The following is an 18,319-nucleotide window of genomic DNA, read 5'->3' on the forward strand; positions in this document are numbered from 1 at the left end:
AGTCAGGGGTCATGATGCCATCAATTTGTTTCCATGGTTGTCATCTTATGACTTTTTTTTATTTTATTTTTTTACATATTTGTTTCCATGGTTGTCATCTTATGACTTTTTTTTATTTTATTTTTTTACATGACACTCGTGTGGTGGAATTTTGATATCTAATGCTTGATTTGTGCAGTACGTTAGGCGCAGTCTTTAGTGCCATCTCGTGTGGGGTTTGCATGTTTGCATGCGTAGGTTTCCTCCCGCGTTTCAAAAACATTCACGATAGGCCGATTGACCGCTCCTACTTGTTTTGGGGTTTTTTTTTTTGAAGGGGGGTGATGGGAATGATGTGGGTCCTGCCACTGCCTGGCACTCAGTTCAGGATGTGCCCCCAGCTGGAATAGGCTAGCCACGACCCTCGTGAGGAGCAGCACTTCAGGACAATGGATGGATTTCATGACGTGGAAAGCAATAGAGTACATCTTTTTTTCCAAATTGTTACAAAGCCATGCAAAAATGCACCAAAATGGCGTCACGAGGAGGTCTGACGAATACTCGTACATCGGGAGTACTAAAGTATGATCTAATTGACCAGATTATGAAATTGCCCTGTCCAAATCAGTAAACTATCCAATGAGTTGAGAGGTGACACCAATTGTCTTTATTATTTTATTATTTTTTGGGGTCAATTAAACATGGTAAAACAGATGGAATAATAATGCATGGTAAATTTAACAATAAGTAAATGAAATATAAGAAATCAACTATGAAAATGCATGGTAAATCTAAGAATAATATTGAACAAAATAATATTGCATGGTAAATCATAATATCACATGTTAAGTCAAGAAGAAGAATGCATGGTAACTTAAACAGAATAATAACATGGTAAATCTAACAAGACGACTAACGCATGGTTAATCAATCACAATAATGCATGGTAAATTGAACAAAATAATAATAATGCATGGAAAATCATAGTATCACATGTTAATCAAGAAGAAATAGAATGCATGGTAACTTAAACAGAATCATAACACATGCTAACTCTAACAAGACGACCAATGCATGGTTCATCAATCATAATAACGCATGGTAAATCAATCAGTCAATCAAAATGCATGGTAAACCAAGCAGAATGATCATGTGATTACTCGAAACTTGCATTGGCACTGTCCAAATCCAGCGGATAACGCGCTGTGGGCATCTTGCACACGTAGCCGTTGAGTTGCATGCAGGACATCTTCTTCCATTTGCCAGACTGAAAGTCAAAATGAGATTGATTTTAAATCTAAACTTGTCTTCGGCGAGCGGGTCAATCTTTTCTGCACCTACCTGGCTCAAGGTGACCACGCAATTCTCCATCAGGCCGGTAGGTTTTCCCGGAGGAGCCCAGTTGGTGAAGGTCGGCACCTTCTGGCGGTCCGACCACACGAATCTGCCGCGATTGACCAGGTCGTTCAGTCCGGTCCACGTGTCTCCAGGGGCTGCAGCGGAAAAAACGGCAACAGAGTTCTCAATGGCTTTCCAGATATGGCAGATATCGAGCCAATGTGAGCGACGCTTGGCGCGCGCGCACCAGACTTCAAGAGGTCCTGCAGCCAATCCCGCTCAGCCTTGGAGCGAATGGACACCAGATTGGCATCGAGACCCCAGCAGGAGTGTCGAGCGCCGTACCACGTCTTTGTATCATCAAAACGTTTGTAGCAGAAGTCCGCAAACTCCTCCCAGTCAGATCCCAAGCATCTCGGCTCTGCGCGCAAGATGGCGTCACGTGAAGAAATGCTTTCTATTCTGGACATTCTACTCACCCGTGTCAGCAAAAGTGTAAGACGGAGCCAATTTGTTCACATATCTGCAGACAGTAAAGTGAGAATGAGTCGGGCATCTTTAAGTGGACTCATCAGTGAAAGCGGAGCACGCACGGTTCCGAGATGATTCCGTTACAGGTGGAGCCGTCGTAGGCTGTCTGTGGCAGTCCCTTCAGCAAAGTCACATCTCCTCCCATTTCATTCTCAATGACGCCCGAGTGAATAGCAGCCGCGCAGACGTTTGAGTTCTGCACTCAGAGAACGTCTCAGATATAGAACAAGAACTCCATTTGCAGGTCGTGCGGTAATTAATATACCTGTTTGTAGAGCCGTGTTCCGTAGACCCTGTAGCCAGCTTGGGCGCAGCCCAGTGGGCACCGGACCCTGCGGAAGTAGTTTGCTCAGTAAGGAGGAGGCCTTTCGGCAAGAAACATCATACCAAGTCTGACTCACGTCATTGGCCCGTCGAGGCTGAGGTCGGTGGCTGTGCTGTTGCATAAGATCTCTGTGGGTCAGAAGGGAAAATCAAAGCCCGTTTCTTGCTAGTTTCTCACTGCACTCCAAACGTCGTACTCACTGCGAGCGCTGTCGTCAGACGTGCACCCCAAGACGTCAAAGCGTAGGCCCAAAAACATTGGCAGGAGGCGGACGTACTGGGCGAACACAGGCCTGGTTAGTAGATAAATCCCCACAGAAGGCTGGAAACAGAACACCGCGTTTGCAATGAGTGACAACAACCGCCTGGACGACAAAGTCGAGAGTCAGCGACCGCTCACCTGTACTGGGTGGCGATACCAAGTCACTCCGTCAATACTGAACTGCATCGCAAATACGCTGGAACTTTGAAATTGGTATGTACAGCTCTGGGTCTTGACGCCTGTCACCTTGAAGTTCTGACCGAGGTTCACCTGGATCCAGCTGTCGACTGAGGGCGGAAGGCATTCCATCAGGATACCAAACTACCAGCAACAACGACGGACGGAGAGCTGTGGGGGTTTTTTTTACATACAGATTTTGGACGGTTTCCAGCAACCGCTGCCCCCCAGACGCGCTTTGTGAGGTTCGGCATTGATCGCAGAGGAAGAGGCTGAAAAAGAAGAGTCTGGGATCCTCCCGTCAGCGATGCCCAGACTATCAAGACACACTGGGGAAAGACAAAAAAAAAAAAAAAAAAGACAATGTGGAAGGAACGCTCGCTCAGTCATTCTCATGTCTGGTCACCCGTTCCTAGCCAATGCTCTATCTGGGGATCCGTTGGATTCTTTCCTTGGCACATCATCCATCGGCAAGTGTCAGGATGTGAAGCCCACCTTTCTTCTCGCAGCTGTAGACGACGTGGAAGTATTTGGAGACACCAGGGCAGGAGTCCGTATCCGTAAGGTAAATGGGGTAAATGGGGCAAATCTGATAGTTGTCACACAATCCTCTGAAGCGACGGAGAGCCCCTTCCACCCTGCAGTCATCTGCAAGTGACAACACGCCACCATTTCACACGCATTTTATTCGCACACTTGCATACTGCCTTCAACTTGTCACAGGACGTAGGGGATTTTAATGGTTAATGACTATTAGAAAAAGAGGAATCCAAAAAGCGCCCGGCTTAGCTCTTTTTCATCGTTTTGTATTTTTATTCAAAGAAAAAGTCAAGTAAACACCTTCTATTGCCATCGCTCACACGTCCATCCCCATGCATATTGATATTGAGTGATATGTTACAAACGAGTTACCTCCAACGCTGACGGCGTGTGAAAGCCTCGTGACAGAAACGGCTCCAGGACAGCGAGCCAAAAACAACGATGCCACTGGAGGATTCTTACCGCGTGATCCGCCGCCACTCGGACAGACGTCGCTACGCTTCCGTCCATGGAAAGCCGACCGTATGCGGATGACTCTTTCATCGGGACATTCGAGGGACTTCCAATCGTCTTGGCAGAGAAGCTCCTTCTTGTAGCCTGTGAGAGCACAACTGTTGACTTTTCTCCATGTGTTTTTTTTTACAGAGACGTACAAGGTGACTTACCGTCATGTGGCAGCTGGGGTTTTGCTGGTTTTCCTACAAGCGGGAACCAGAACGTGGATGTCGAACGTGATGACGGTCCACCTCACATCTCACTTACCTCTTTTCTTGCAGACGTAGCCTCTCTTCTCGTCGCACTTGTCGCGCTTCCAGTCGCCGCTGCCAGTGAGCAAGAAAAGACATTTACCCCCTTCAGTGACACCTGGAGGGAGGGAGGCAAACAAGATCTGAGCGCTCATCCGTTCCTCCAAAGTGCAGCTGACAACCGGCTCAGCTCGACCTGCACTCGAGTGGAGGTAAGAGAAGGGGGATCCGTCAGTCCACTTGTCGCCGTCACGCTTGATGGAGGCGTCGGCGCCCAACCACAGGGAGGCGTCATCATTCATCGCCAGAAGCTTGGCGATACCTTTGGGTCCGAAGGAGCACATGCAAGATTACAAAACGACTCACACTTGACTCTGCACTACAACTTGATGGGTGCGGCACAGCTGTGACAAAGCGCTAACAATACTGCAACAAAGAGTGAAACAACAAACAACAACAACCGAGAAACGCTGGCCATATCTCGCTCGGGTTTATCATGTTTTGAGTTGGAAAGGAAGGCGTAGCAGAAAAAAAAAAAGGGTTTTCTCAAAGACTTAGCAAATTCATGGCCAGCCTACCGCGTATAAAGACCGGATACGAAGACATGACGGCTTTTGCGATTTACTTTAGCTTCTATTTCTCGTTTGCTTCATGTCAGAGAATAAGAATTTTCCACTTGATTATGGCCAATATATTTAAATTCATGCCCCCCTACCGTGTATGAAGCCCTGCTCGCGCGAGTCGGCGATGCTGAGCAGGTTCCCTTGGCGGCCTTTGCAGTCGGCTTTCGCCTCCTGCCAGGTCTTGGTGGGCTGAAAGTTGAACAGGTAGCAGAAGTCGTCCGAGGGGTTGTCCACCCACCAGCCGCATTTGTCAGTCCAGCCTGCGGGACAGCCGGCGCAGGAGGGCAAAACAGCATAAGACAGCGTAGAAGACGGCGGCGGTGTGAGACACCTACCCTGTTGGCTGGCTAATGGTGGCAGCTGTCGAGGCCCTCCACGCTTGGCTGCATGGTAAAGGAGGGCGAATGAGCAAGTGCATGAAGGAGCGCTCAGGAGGGACATTTTTGCACCTGTTTTGCAGACAAACGGCCGCTTCGTTGTGCAGGGGCTGCCGTCGATCTTCCCAACAGAATTTGGGAATGCGCAGTCCTCCGTGGCGCCATCTTGCCACCCGGCGTAGTCCTGTGGACAACATGAGGGCGTTGGACCCTCAGCTTCTCAACGCCCTTCCTCCGCGCAATTGTTGTCCTCAAATTTCAACTTTCCCAACCTAGCTCGTGCAGAATGACTTTTCCAAAGTCCGTCAGCAATTTACTTACAAAAGCTGTTCCGTCACTATACTCATAGTTGTTGCTTTTCTTCTTCAGTCCCAGCCAAGAATACGAAACGCTTTGCGAGTGATCTTGAGGAAAGGAAGGACAACAACAGCTTCAGGGCAAGAAGAGCTTCAGCTAAATGACGGCAGCTTTGTGGGACCGACGACTGCGGCGGTTCGTCTTAGCGCTCACCAAACACGAATTGAGCCTCTTGCTGTGAGTGGACGCTAGCCAGGTGGCCTCTCTGGGCAACACAGAACTTCTCGGCATCCTCCCAATCTTTGTGCAGCTTCGAGTAAAAGTAGCAATGATCGCCATACAGTAGGTTGCCATTGTCGCAGGTGGAAGCTGAGGCCACAATGGAGAACATTGAGGAGGAACCCACGACCAGATGGTTAAAATGCAAATAAGCGTGCTGCAACTCACTCTTCACGACAGCAAGACCACTTTTAGGGGAACACGTCCGTCCCTCCGGGCAGCCTGCAAAAGAAAAAAAAAAAAAAGAAAAAAAGAAAAAGCCCGTTTGCGCCTTTCAACGGCAACGTGACCGCAGACGTGCAGGCTTACTCAGCGGCCGTTTGCACATGTAGGCCAACGAGGAATCACAGGAGCCAGACATCCACTCGCCGGGCTGACCCCTTCCCCCCTGGTTGACGTAGGCGCAGGACGCGACGTCGGCGCTGTCGGTAGATTAAAAAACAAAAAGGAATTTTCCTTGAGTGCTCATTCTCAAAATTGGTTCCAGAACCTTTACGCGTGTCCGCCTGACCAGAACAAGTTGTTACATCTTACCTTTCGTCTTGATTTGGGGCCCAGTTGGTGTGTGTCATATTCTCGCCATCGGACCAGGTCAGATTCTGGCTCCCGCCTTCAAAGCGACACCAGACGTCGTCGCATTTCTGGGTGGGAAAAAAGAAAACGGTTCCAGTTGTTGCCGCAGAGTCCACTGCCGCTTCCGTCTCACCTGGTTGGAGAGTCCCAGCCAGAAGCGGGTGTCCTTGCCCATAGTGTCCTTCACAAAGTCCTCCTCGGCCGAGGTGGTGATGGAGAGCAGGTCGCCGCCCTCCCAGACGCAGTGGTGCCAGGCCCCCAGCCAACCGTTGGGCTCCTCCACCTTCTTGTAGCAGTTGGTGCCGTGCGCGAGCCACCCGGGAGCACACTTGCTGGCTGAGGGCACAATTTGGGCAACAGATCAGAGCGCACTCCTGTTTTTTGCTCTTCAGTCCACCATTTTGAGCTAAGGGCAATTTGCAGGTCGCGGTTGGCCAAAACTTGTCTCGCACATGTTTTCAGGCAAATTGGAAGATCCGGGACTCGACTTGTTAGGTTAGCCCAGTGCTTCCTGGGGCGGCGCGTGTGACACCGGGGAACACGCTTTTCTTTTGGGTGTACTAGATGAGAGTAATTAGACATCCACTGCAGTAGGTGGCGGTATCACTGGAAGAGTGTGCGCAAGGAGTCTCCGCTCTACAGTGGAGAGCGCACGGAACAGAGCACGTGAAAAAAAGTGCAGTGGAACACCATAGAAAAATATTGAGCAATCATCCCACTTTGTGAATGCTACTTTAGTCATTCAGCAAGCACTGTAAGCATCATATAAAGCAGCGTACCATATTGCTCAGTGCAAAAAAAAAAAAAAAAAACACGCCATGGCAGAAGAGCCGTGGAGTGCTGCCTCGTTTTGATTAAAGAACAGCACAAATTGTTTTATGTATTTTTGTAGGTTACATTTTTTTTTATATCTTGTGCTCCTGAGTTAATGTTGCTGATTACTTTGAATATTATTTCTTGCTGTTATTTAATTTAATACTATGTATGTTTATTATTTTATTGTATTTTCTTCAGCATAAAATGGCAGTTGCTCAAGAATGTTTATAGTTTGAATACTTATTTTTTTTATTTCAGGCAGTGATGCACTTTGATCTGTTACAGACTAAAAACAATGTTAATAATAAAGTTATTCTTTATTGTAAGTTGATCTTTTTTATTTATATTTCGTTTGCTTTAATGTTACTAACATGGAGGGGGCGCAAAATGTTTTCTTCTCCCTGGGGGGGGGCATCACAGAAAATAATTGAGAAGCACTGGGTTAGCCCTATGGCATCAGAGACGTTTACAATTTGAAATGTTCCCTACAAAAAAAAAAACAAAAAAAAAAATCACCTTTATAAAGCACGCTTGTGAAACAAACATCGCCACATGCGAGTCAACGCAAAAAACATTCAAGTACATTTCAAAGTCAAAGTCAAAGTCAAAGTCTCCTTTATTGTCAATTCCTCCCGGACTTAATAAAATAAGAAAAATTGCACAGAAGTTGTGACTAATTTTGTCGGGCTGCTTACCGTCAGAAGACAGCGAAAGTTCTGCCACTCCTGCAAGAGGAAAGGCAAAGACGGACGTCAGGGCAAAGACTGATGTCAGGGCACAGACGGCCGTCAGGGCACAGACGGACGTCAAGGCACAGACGGACGTCAATGCGCGATGACGGCCAGCAGAGCATACAACTTACCTTTTTTCATCTTCTTGCAGACGTAGCTTCTCTTCTTGTCGCACGTGTCGTGCTTCCAGACGCCGTTGGCAGTGAATAAGGAAAGACACTTGCCCTCTCCGGGGTCACCTGAAGGGAGGGAGGGAGGGAGGGAGGGAGGGAAGATCTCAGCGCTCCGCCGTTCATCCAAAGTGCAGCCGATAAGCATCAGACATGCTTTCAGACCGACCTGCACTCGAGTGGATGTAAGTGAACGGGGATCCGTCAGTCCATTGGGCGTCATGTTCCGTGGTGGAGACATCGGCGCCCAACCACAGAGAGGTCAGAGACATGACGTAACCTGTGGACCCAAGGCAAAGGTGAAACAGGATCTAATAATAATAAATTATATTTCTAACGCACGTTACATTCGGAGGAATCTCAAAGTGCTACATTGCAAGTAAAAACAAGAAAACAAAGCAAGGACAAGTATAAAACAACTGGACGACAACTAGGATATGAGAACAGGAATTACGGAAATGCTAGAGTAAAGAGGTGAGTTTTAAGTCCGGTTTTGAAAGTCAGTGGATTGGGGTGCTCTTAGGTGGATCTTCCAGAGATACGCTTTACTGACCCGCTCATTGAGCCCATGAAGCGCATTTTGGAACGACACCATTCGTTTGTTCCATTGATTCATTCAGTCATCCATTCGTACATTCATTCATTCGTCCGTCCATTCATTCATTCATTCATTCATTCATTCATTCATGACACCAACAAATGGCTGCCTACCATGTACAAAGATCTGCTCATCATGGTCGGTGATGCTGAGCAGGTTCCCGTGGAGGCGTTGGCAGTTGGCTTGCGCCTCCTTCCAGGTCTTGGTGGGCTGGCGGATCATCAGGTAGCAGAAGTCGTTGGTTGGGTCGTTCAGCCACCAGCCGCATGTGTCAGTCCATTCTGCGAGCCAGACGGCATCAGATGGCCCAAGACAGTGCAAGCCGGCGGCAGTGCGGGACACCTACCCGGTTGGCCGACTAGTGCTGGCAGCTGTGGAAGCCCTCCGTGCTGGGCTGTAGGGGAAGGGGGGTTCCAAATATGAGCAAATGCTTGATATGTGCAGAAGGAGCGCTCGGAAGGGGCGTTCGCACCTCTTTTGCAGACAAATGGCCGCTTTGTTGTGCAGGAGCTGGCACTCAACTCCCCATCAGAATTTGGGAATGCGCAGTCCCCCTTGGCGTCATTTTTCCAGTCGTTGTAGTCCTGCAGACGACATGAGCATGTTGGACTCTACTCGGCTTCCCAACGCCCTTCCTCGGCAATCGCTCACTCGCGCCCAAGTTTTGCCAATTTCCCTTCCAAAACAATCCAAAATTTGAAGCCTCGAGCAGCATTTCTCCTATGCCCACTTTGATTTTTATCCTACACAAATTTTGGATTTTGTCAAGTCAAGTTTATTTGTATAGCCCTAAATCACAAACAGCCTCAAAGGGCTTAGACAAAAATTGACAATTATTCTCAAAGCATCCCCTGATCTTAAGCTCCCGAGCTTTGCCAGCTCAGCTGTTGAAAAATGACTCTCAAAGGCATTTCACTTACATAAGTTGTTCCGTCACTCCACTCGTAGTCGTCGTCCTCCTTCTTGAGTCCCACGAAAACAGATTGTGAGGTCTGCGAGTGATCTTGAGGAAAAGGAGAACACGAGCTTCAGGGCAAGAAGAGCTTCAGTCAAATGACGACTGCGGCGGTTCCTCTTGGTGCTCACCAGACACAAATTGGGCCTCCTCCTTGGAGTGGACGCTAGCCAGGTGGCCTTCCCGGGAACGACAGAACTTCTCGGCATCGTCAAAGGTTTTTTCCGTCTTCTCGTAACGATAACAATAATCGCCATAGTGGAAGGTGTTGCCCTGGCAGTCGGAGGCTGGGGCCACAAAGAAAAACATGACCATGACAAGATGGTCAAGTGCAAATAAGTGTGCTGCAACTCACTCTTCACTACAGCAGGACCCCTTTTGAGGGAACACGTCTGTCCCTTCGGGCAGCCTGCAAAAAAAAAAAAAAAAGGACCGTTTGCACCTTTCAACGGCAACGTGACCGCCGACGTGCAGGCTTACTCAGCGGCCGTTTGCACATGTAGGCCAACGACGAACGACAGGAGCCAGACCTCCACTTGCCGGGCTCACCGCTTCCCCCTTGGTTGACGTAGGCGCAGGACGCAACGTCGGCACTGTCGAGAGGACAAAAAATAAAATAAAAATATCAAAAATAATAAAAATATAAAAAAAAAAAGTAATTATTTTCCCGTGTTTTTTTTCCTTTCCCCAAGTGGCCGTTTTTCAAAATTGGCTCCAGAACCTCCGCCTGACATCAGCATGCAAAGTTGTTACGTCTTACCTTTTGAGTTGATTTGAGGCCCAGTTGGTGTATGTCGTTGTCTGGTTATCAGACCAGGTCAGATTCTGGCTCCCGCCTTCAAAGCGACACCAGACCTTGCCGCATTTCTGGGGGGGGAAAAGAACAACAGTCCCAGTTGTCGCTGCAGAGTCCACTGCCGCTTCCGTCTCACCTGGTTGGAGAGTCCCAGCCAGAAGCGGGTGTCCTCGCCCATGGTGCGCTTCACAAAGTCCTCCTCGGCCGAGGAGGTGATGGAGAGCAGGTTGCCGCCCACCCAGACGCAGTGGTGCCAGGCCCCCAGCCAACCGTTGGGAATCATCTCCTTCTTGTAGCAGCTGGAGTCGTGCGCGAGCCACCCGGGAAGACACTTGTTGGCTGAAGGCACAATTTGGGGATTAGGCGGACAGGTCAGAGCACACTCCTGTTTTTGCCCTTCAGTCCACCATTTTGAGCAAAGGGCAATTTGCGGGTCACGGTTGGCCAAATCTACATTTTCTCAGGCAAATTGGAAGATCCGGGACTCGACTTGGTTAGCTTAGCCCAATGGCATCAGAAACGTTTACATTTTTAAAGGATTTCGGAAAATTCAGAAACAACCACGGCCGCATACAAAGTGCCGCTGTACAAGTTAAGACGATGCAAAACAAACATTCAACATGTGGCTGATTACTTCATAAAAATGAAAAAGCACACAATTTGTTGGTTGGCATGGTGTGACTCCAGGATCATTGTTTTTGACACAGTCAAAGGCGACTTACAGTCAGGAGCCGGCGTAGCCTTTACTGCAAGAGGAAAGGAAGAGAGACATCAAGGCACAGACAGACGTCAAGGGGCGATGACAAACAGTCGGTGGGGCGTTGCCTCTCACCATTTCCTCTTTTCTTGCAGACGTAACCTCTCTTGTTTTGGCACGAGTCGTACTTCCAGTCGCCGGTGCCAGTGAGGAAGGAAAGACAATTACGATCGAAGGTACCTGGGGGGGCGGGAGAGAAGATCTCAGTGCTCTTACATTCCTCCAAAATGCAGCAGACAACTGTCTCCAACAAACCTATAATCGAGTGGACGTATTCGATCGGGGATTCGTCAGCCCACTCGCTGCCTTTGGCACTGACGTCGACATTGGCGCCCAACCACAGAGGGGATGCATTGGTCAGACCCTTGACGTAACCTGTAGCGGAATAAACGACATCATCAAGAGGACCCGAGTGAGGAGGACGCGTCATACGTTGAGCTCCGGGTGATCGACTTCTCAGCTCCAAATTTATGTGTGTGTGTGTGTGTGTGTATGTGTATGTGTATGTATATACATACATACATACATACATACATACATACATATGTTGAGTCAAGTGTTGAAACAGGACTAGAATGTGCTTGACGAGGATGGAGCGTGGATTTCTAACTTTCTTTCAAACATTATACCATAAAATACTACCAAAAAGAGGCAAAGAGTCCATGGGTCACTAAAGGATTAAAAAAGGCCTGCAAGGAGAAGAACACGCTGTGTAAACAATTCATAAAAATGCAAGAATAAATTAACCAGCAGTATGAGGACACACAAGAAGGAACGTCATCATAAAATGTTAGATTGTAGTAAAAATAATACAAAGGGGGCAATATTACAGTGCAACGGAGCTAAAAACAAAATTATATATATATTGTTAGATCGATATGACATTGAAAGTGACCCATCAATATACGATGAAAGCAGTGGGGAATGGATTCAATCTTTTTTTTTTCGTAAATGTGGGACCAGCCGGCAGGAAAAATACAGGATCCAGACAGACTCGGGCGAATGGCGGCTGCTCAATCGGAGTGAAAGGCTGAAATATTTCTTGGTGCAGTTGGCACAAAAAGAAGTAGTAGCGCTTGTAAAGAGAAGTGAAAGCAAAACCTCAACTGATTACAATGAACAAGAAAAGTGAGTGGCGAAATTGCAGAAGCGTTTCATCTGGTCAATGTCATGAAAAGAGCTCAAGTAAATGTGGGGATGGAGGATGTCTGTGGGGTGAAATTGTGGAATGGTCTGGAAAATGAGCACGCAAATAGCGCAAACATAAAAGTGTTCCAAAAAAGTGTGGAAAAAATGGTTTCTCAACATGTATGAGGAAAAACAAGACAAAACGCACTACACACAGGCAAAAAGAAATCTGAAAGTCTATCTACTTGTGTTTTATTGATTCATGTGTTGAATTATTGGTTGAACGGATTAGGGTGGGAATCTGAACAGCTCTGCTTCCTCCTACTCGAGCATTCCTTGTTGTTGGGGTTTTTGGGTTGTTTGTTTCAGTGACAGATATGGCACTTTAAAGTGGTGTTTTATTTTGCTATTGTCTGTCATGTTTTAAATAGGTTCGAAATCAACATACAACACCACCACCACCAATATTTCAATTCATGGCCGCCTACCATGTACAAAGGTCTGCTCATGGTCGTCGGTGATGCTGAGCAGGTTCCCGTGGAGGCGTTGGCAGTCGGCTTGTGCCTCCTGCCAGGTCTTGGTGGGCTGGCGGATCATCAGGTAGCAGAAGTCGTTGGTGGGGTCGTCCAGCCACCAGCCGCATTTCTGAGTCCAGTCTGCGAGCCAGACGGCGTAAGACAGCGCAAGACAGCGTAAGACGGCGACAGTGCGGGACACCTACCCGGCTGGCCGACTAATGGTGGCAGCTGTGGAGGCCCTCCGCGCTTAGCTGCAGAAAAAGGGGAGAGAGTATGACCAAATGCTTCACGCATCCAAAAGGGGCGCTCAGGAGGGACGTTTGCACCTGTTTTGCAGACCAGTGGCTGTGTCACGTGGCAACGAGCATTTCTATACAGGTTGGGCCCATACAATTCAGAACAGGCACCATTATTGCTGTAGTACCTAGTTCTTTTGTAGTCCTGCGGACGAGATTTTGGACAGAACTTTAGCGTGTTGCATTCGATGTAGTCATCTTCCCGCCTCATTTCCTCACTTGCAGCGTTTTCGTACCTTCTCTCATTAAAGTTTCACTTTGGTTGTTGGGTTCACTTTGTTAGTCAAAGTAGTATGAACATTGCAATAAAACATTGTGCCCGTCCTGGGAACCCAAATAAAAATCTGGGAAAAACATGGACAAAGCAACTAACCCTGGCAGTCAAAGTAGTATGAACATTGCAATGAAACGTTGTGCCCGCCCTGGCAACCCAAATAAATGTCTGGGGAAAACGTGCACAAAGCAACTAACCCGACAAAGCCGAGCCACCGTCCAGGATATATCATCTTAACCGCCTCTCTAAAATCTGAGCGCCAATACTTTGTAAGCGGCTGCCCGATGCCTCCAGACAAGACGGATGCCTGCAACATGACTTTTCCAAAGGCCTTCAGCAATCCACTTACATTAGGTCTTCCGTCAGTCCACTCGTAGTTGTTGCCCTTCTTCTTTTCTCCCACCCAAGTGTCAAGGTAGGTTGAGTGATCTTCATAAAAGGAAGGAGAACAAGAGCTTCAGGGCAAGAAGAGCTTCAGCCAAATGACGACTGTGGCGGTTCTTCTTGGTGCTCACCATTAATGAATCGGGCCTCTTGGTCAGAGTGTACGCTAGCCAGGTGGCCTCGCTGGGCGAGACAAAACTTCTCGCAATCATCCCAAGTTCTAGGCGTCGCGTCGAAAAGATAGCAATCATCGCCATAAAGCAAGTTGCCATCGTCGCAGTCGGAAGCTGAGGCCACAAAGAAAAACATTGAGGAGGAAACCATGACGAGATGGTGCAAAGAAGCGTGCTCCAACTCACTCTTCATAACAGCAGAAACATTATTGGAGGTACACATCCGTCCACAGCCTGCAAAAAAAGACCCGTTTGCGCATCTCACCTTTCATCAGCAACGTGACCACGGACGTGCAGACTTACTCAGCGGCCGTTTGCACATGTAGGCCAGCGAGGAAGCGCAGGAGCCAGACCTCCACCTCCCAGGCAAATACAAAGCTCCTTGGTTGACGTAGGCGCAGGACGCGACGTCGGCGCTGTCGGTAGATTATAAAAAGGAACATTTTCCTATTTTTCCTTGAGTGCTCGTTCTCAAAATTGGTTCCAGAACCTTTACGCGTGTCCGCCTGACAACAGCATGCGAAGATGTGACTTCTTACCTTTTAAAGTGGTCTAAGGCCCAGTTGGTGTGTGTCGTTGCATTGCCATCAGACCAGATCAGCTCCTGGTTTCCGGCTACAAAGCCACACCAGACGTCGTCGCATTTCTGGGGGGAAAAAGAAAACAGTTCCAGTTGTTGCTGCAGAGTCCACGACTGCTTCCGTCTCACCTGGTTGGAGAGTCCCAGCCAGAAGCGGGTGTTGCCCATGGTGTCCTTCACAAAGTCCTCCTCGGCCGAGGAGGTGATGGAGACCAGGTCGCCGCCCTGCCAGACGCAGTGGTGCCGGGCCCCCAGCCATCCGTTGGGCTCCTCCACCTTCTTGTAGCAGCTGGAGTCGTGCTCGCGCCACCCGGGAAGACACTTGTTGGCTGAAGGCACAATTTGGGGATCACGCGGACAGATCAGAGCACGCTGATGGAACACTTGCATGTTTTTACTCTGTGCTCTTCATTGGGGGCATCTCAACCAAATGCAGGAGGATTCTATCAGGGGTGGGGTGGGGGATGGGGGGGGCAACGCCCATTGTCGCTTTGGCCCCTTCCAAAAACTTGCCTGTCCTTCATTTTTGGGTCCAGCCAGCGCCATGCAGCAAAGTGGAGCTGCTGATTGTTGGCATAAAAGCATCACTTACGCCTGCCAAGGATTGCACACAATTGCCCCAAAGTGAAGATACCAAGCTTCAGATGTAAAGTGGGGCAAAAAGTATGTAGTCAGCCACCAATGGTGCAAGTTGTTCCACTTAAAAGACGCCATCATCGTCATCATCATCATCTTCACCCTCAGCAATTACCCCACCCAGCAGTTACGCACGTGTGGCATATCGATGACCAATGACCTAAGCTCAAATCAGGTCATCACACATTTCTCCACTGGAGGGTGCTAAAGCACAACGCAACTCAATCGAATGGAACACGTTGCAACGGTTGGACCGCACAACTGTGTTGCAACTTTTTTGCGTGTGAAGATAACAGACCAAACACGAAGGTGTATTATTAATAATATAATTACAATATAATTATTAATATAACAATGATTATGATCTAGATCATAATAACCATGATTTTTTTGTAACAGAGGTGCTAAGAAATATCTATTGTATAAAGGGGCTGTAAGAAATTATTGCTAATACTGTATCAAGGACTGTAAGAAACTATTAATAATAATGACTAATAATGATTATTATTCATCATAATTAGCTCATATAAATCATGAAAAAACTCTTATAATAGGGGCGCCAAGAAATATCTTGTCTATATACACTTGTGCATAATCTCTTGTATAAAGGGCTGTGATAAATTATTATTCAGATTTTTTTATTATTATTATTATCATCATTATTAATAATAAATGTATTTCTTTTATTATTATTATTAACTAGTATTATCACTATTATCACTATTATCATTATTATTATTATTATATATCATTTATTATTGTGTCTTGTTGTCATTCCCTGTCTTAAACCCTAACGGTGCAACTCATCTACGTAAGTGTTACAAAGTCTAATCAGCCGCTCCTGAATTCCAAGTGTGCCCATGTTTTAAGAAAAAAAAGATACAAAAAAACAGAGCGAAGGAAAAACAAAAGTAACGCGGAAAAAAAGAGATGGAAGGAAAAGCCCAGTGACGCGACAGCACATATAAACACATTCGGTTTTCAAAACTAAAGGGCAATTTTAGATAGAATATTTTGATGTTATATGTTCAACTTCAATACATCATACTGACAGCCAGTGCGCACTTACAATTCAGAAACGGCTCGTTTGCCGCCGTAAAAAAATAAAAATAAAGCCATGACACTTGACTCAGCGGTTTTAGCTCGTCATTTCAAAGTCAAGTAGCTCGTTCGTTCGGACATAACAGCAGCACACATGAATGACGAAAATGAGATTAAAGGCAAGCCTCGATAACAAGAAAGGTCCGGTCCGGGACAATTGACCGCGGCGCAAAGCAATTAGGCTCCTCTCAAACCAAGTTGTACACAGCAACTACATCAAAGTGTCCGAATAATGAGGATTCTTCAAAGTTCATTAAAGTGGTTGTCGTCCAAATTTGTGACATTGCAATGATTTATTCTTTATCTCAGGCACCAGATGCAGTCATGCGAACTCACAGTACAGTACATTCCATCGGTTCTCCAGCTCTTTACTGTTGTTTCAATGGACTAAAGATACAAATTGCTTACCTGAAGCACATGTCCCATATATGCCAATCAGGAGAAGTACACATTTTAGTTTATTCCACATCTTGGAGGAAAATCCCCCCTCTCAGAAGGTCGCAACGGTTGGAGTCGGGAGAAAAGAAATGATAAGTCGCCTCACTGAGAATAGCTAGTTGATTTTAGTCCAGTGAAAAATGGACGTTTGGTGCACCCTGCTCCGAGCCAGAGGCAGGCCACGCCCACACGCCGCCTACGTCAAACACATCACAGTCAAAGGTAGTCATCACAAAGCACTCTCAAGCGACGTGAGGAGTGGCGCGCGCGCGCGCAGCCACGCCCACATGCCGCGTACGTCAAACACGTCACATTCGAAGGTAGTCATCTCAAAGCACTCTCAAGCGACGCGGGGAAAAAAAAAAGAAAACAGCACTGCAACCTTTGATTCCTTTATTTTTTTGTAACTTTGTAAATGTTCTTGACATGAACAACAGCGAAAAGCAGTCTACTCATTTAACTGTAAATATAAATAATTAAATCCAAGTGTGAAAGTTGGAATTCAATGAGGTGTCACTCAATTTATGTTCAAGGGTAGACAAGACTACAGAAGCTTTTCCATTCACGCCTCTCAGAATTCATGTTGATTTTCAGAGAACATGAGAAAATACATTTAGCCGACGTGCTTTTGAATGAAAATGAAAGATGAGCAAATGAATCTGAGAGAAATGAGGGGAAAGCGTCTCCAATTGAGCCTCGCAGGCCTCGAGTGCAAAAGCACAAAACATATGTAGAATACTTTTTATTCATAATATCTATAAGATAAATACGATCATAAAAAGTATCATCTTTTTATTGAATCTTTGATTCAACTCCTCTGTGAACGTGCATTTTCCTTTCGGCATTGCTTGTAAACACTCGCTACTTTGTAGCAAAGTGACTCGATTTGAGGAGAAGGGCGTGACTTATTTGCCACCCATACAGAGAAACCTGGAATTGAGTGAAATGGAACCGAGTGGCAATTCCATTGACAATGTACTCAATAAAGAATGCAAATTTTTAAAACAAATATGATATTTTCTTTCATTTTTACCGCAGGTCACAATGGGAACCAACTGATCAGCAGCAAAAGGAGAAAACAAAAATCCACTGATCGACCAGTAAGCCTGACTACTTTTATGATGATCTTGAGGTCGACTAAACCGGTCTAAAAAGGGGGCTCAGTTTTCAACAAGACGGAGCAGACACACAAACGGCAACACTGCTTGTTACTTATGTTGCGAGTCCAAGGTTGCCTGAAACCAGGGAGCGGGGCTGAGTCCTTCCTTCCGACCGGCAGACACGTGACAGCACCACGCAGCAAGGGCGAACAAACTGAAAAATGACTTTGGACTCATCAGGCTCCTTTGGCTTTGCTGCGGGGGAGTCGTCAGAACATTCAAGGCTTCTTCCACTTGTTTAACAAGAGCACAAAGACACATAGTTGATCATGGGCCAAATTGATAATAACAACTAAAAAGTATCCACTTAGGGGCAAAATTCCCCACATGAGATGTAGAAAGAAATAACAGTTGAATAAATAATGCAAATGTTGAAAACAAACGTGACATTTTCTTTCATTTTCACTGCAGGTCACAATGGGGACCCAGTGTTGTTTTTGTGGACAATCAATATTCAGCAACAAAAGCAGAAAACAAAAATCCACTGATGGACCGATAAGCCTGACTATTTCCTTGACGACCTTGAGGTAGTCATACTGGTCCAGAAAGGGTGCTGAGTTGTCAACAAGAAGGAGCAGACACATAAACAGCAACACTGCTTGTTACTTATGTGACAAGTCCATGGTTGGCTGCAACTCCAGGGTGGGGCCAAATCGTTCCATCCGACCAGCAGACGGGGTCGCCTCGCCTACAAAGTCCAGTTTTGGGGGAGCCGCTGATGGCGTAGTGTTGCGACACCATGAGTTTGATTCCCGAATATGA

General features: G+C 46.9%; 1 protein-coding gene across 1 annotated transcript; it reads right to left on the reverse strand.

The window, feature by feature from the left end:
• Positions 1 to 640: 640 nt before the first annotated feature.
• On the reverse strand, positions 641 to 16,675 carry LOC148397668 (secretory phospholipase A2 receptor-like). Its single transcript, XM_088376465.1, has 49 exons — positions 16,368 to 16,675; positions 14,352 to 14,551; positions 14,182 to 14,288; positions 13,946 to 14,058; positions 13,829 to 13,876; positions 13,601 to 13,756; positions 13,435 to 13,514; positions 12,842 to 12,956; positions 12,719 to 12,766; positions 12,486 to 12,653; positions 11,125 to 11,244; positions 10,945 to 11,049; positions 10,835 to 10,858; positions 10,249 to 10,451; positions 10,077 to 10,183; positions 9,797 to 9,909; positions 9,672 to 9,725; positions 9,448 to 9,603; positions 9,282 to 9,364; positions 8,834 to 8,945; positions 8,708 to 8,755; positions 8,475 to 8,642; positions 7,933 to 8,043; positions 7,725 to 7,832; positions 7,558 to 7,587; positions 6,180 to 6,382; positions 6,008 to 6,114; positions 5,783 to 5,895; positions 5,642 to 5,695; positions 5,408 to 5,563; positions 5,219 to 5,301; positions 4,970 to 5,081; positions 4,856 to 4,903; positions 4,613 to 4,780; positions 4,094 to 4,219; positions 3,914 to 4,015; positions 3,817 to 3,849; positions 3,614 to 3,748; positions 3,107 to 3,259; positions 2,806 to 2,940; positions 2,573 to 2,721; positions 2,374 to 2,494; positions 2,250 to 2,301; positions 2,114 to 2,180; positions 1,911 to 2,044; positions 1,797 to 1,840; positions 1,565 to 1,738; positions 1,321 to 1,472; positions 641 to 1,246 (listed from the first exon to the last, which is right to left on the reverse strand). The coding sequence occupies exons 1-49, from the start codon at positions 16,426 to 16,428 to the stop codon at positions 1,136 to 1,138; spliced, it is 5,370 nt and encodes a 1,789-aa protein (XP_088232591.1). The 5' UTR covers positions 16,429 to 16,675; the 3' UTR covers positions 641 to 1,135.
• Positions 16,676 to 18,319: the final 1,644 nt, after the last annotated feature.

The sequence above is a fragment of the Syngnathus floridae genome, chromosome 5 (assembly GCF_059516105.1).
Source record: "Syngnathus floridae isolate MCC-2025c chromosome 5, RoL_Sflo_1.0, whole genome shotgun sequence".
NCBI lineage: Eukaryota > Metazoa > Chordata > Actinopteri > Syngnathiformes > Syngnathidae > Syngnathus > Syngnathus floridae.

What these genes read in the sequence shown, in the direction of transcription:
- LOC148397668 (XM_088376465.1), bottom strand. Translation starts at nt 16,428, where the DNA reads ATGTGGAATAAACTAAAATGTGTACTTCTCCTGATTGGCATATATGGG. An exon ending in GGCTGGGACTCTCCAACCAG is followed by an intron (nt 6,115 to 6,179) that starts GTGAGACGGAAG and finishes TTTCCCACCCAG; the next exon opens with AAATGCGACGACGTCTGGTG. An exon ending in ATAGTGACGGAACAGCTTTT is followed by an intron (nt 5,082 to 5,218) that starts GTAAGTAAATTG and finishes TGTTGTCCACAG; the next exon opens with GACTACGCCGGGTGGCAAGA.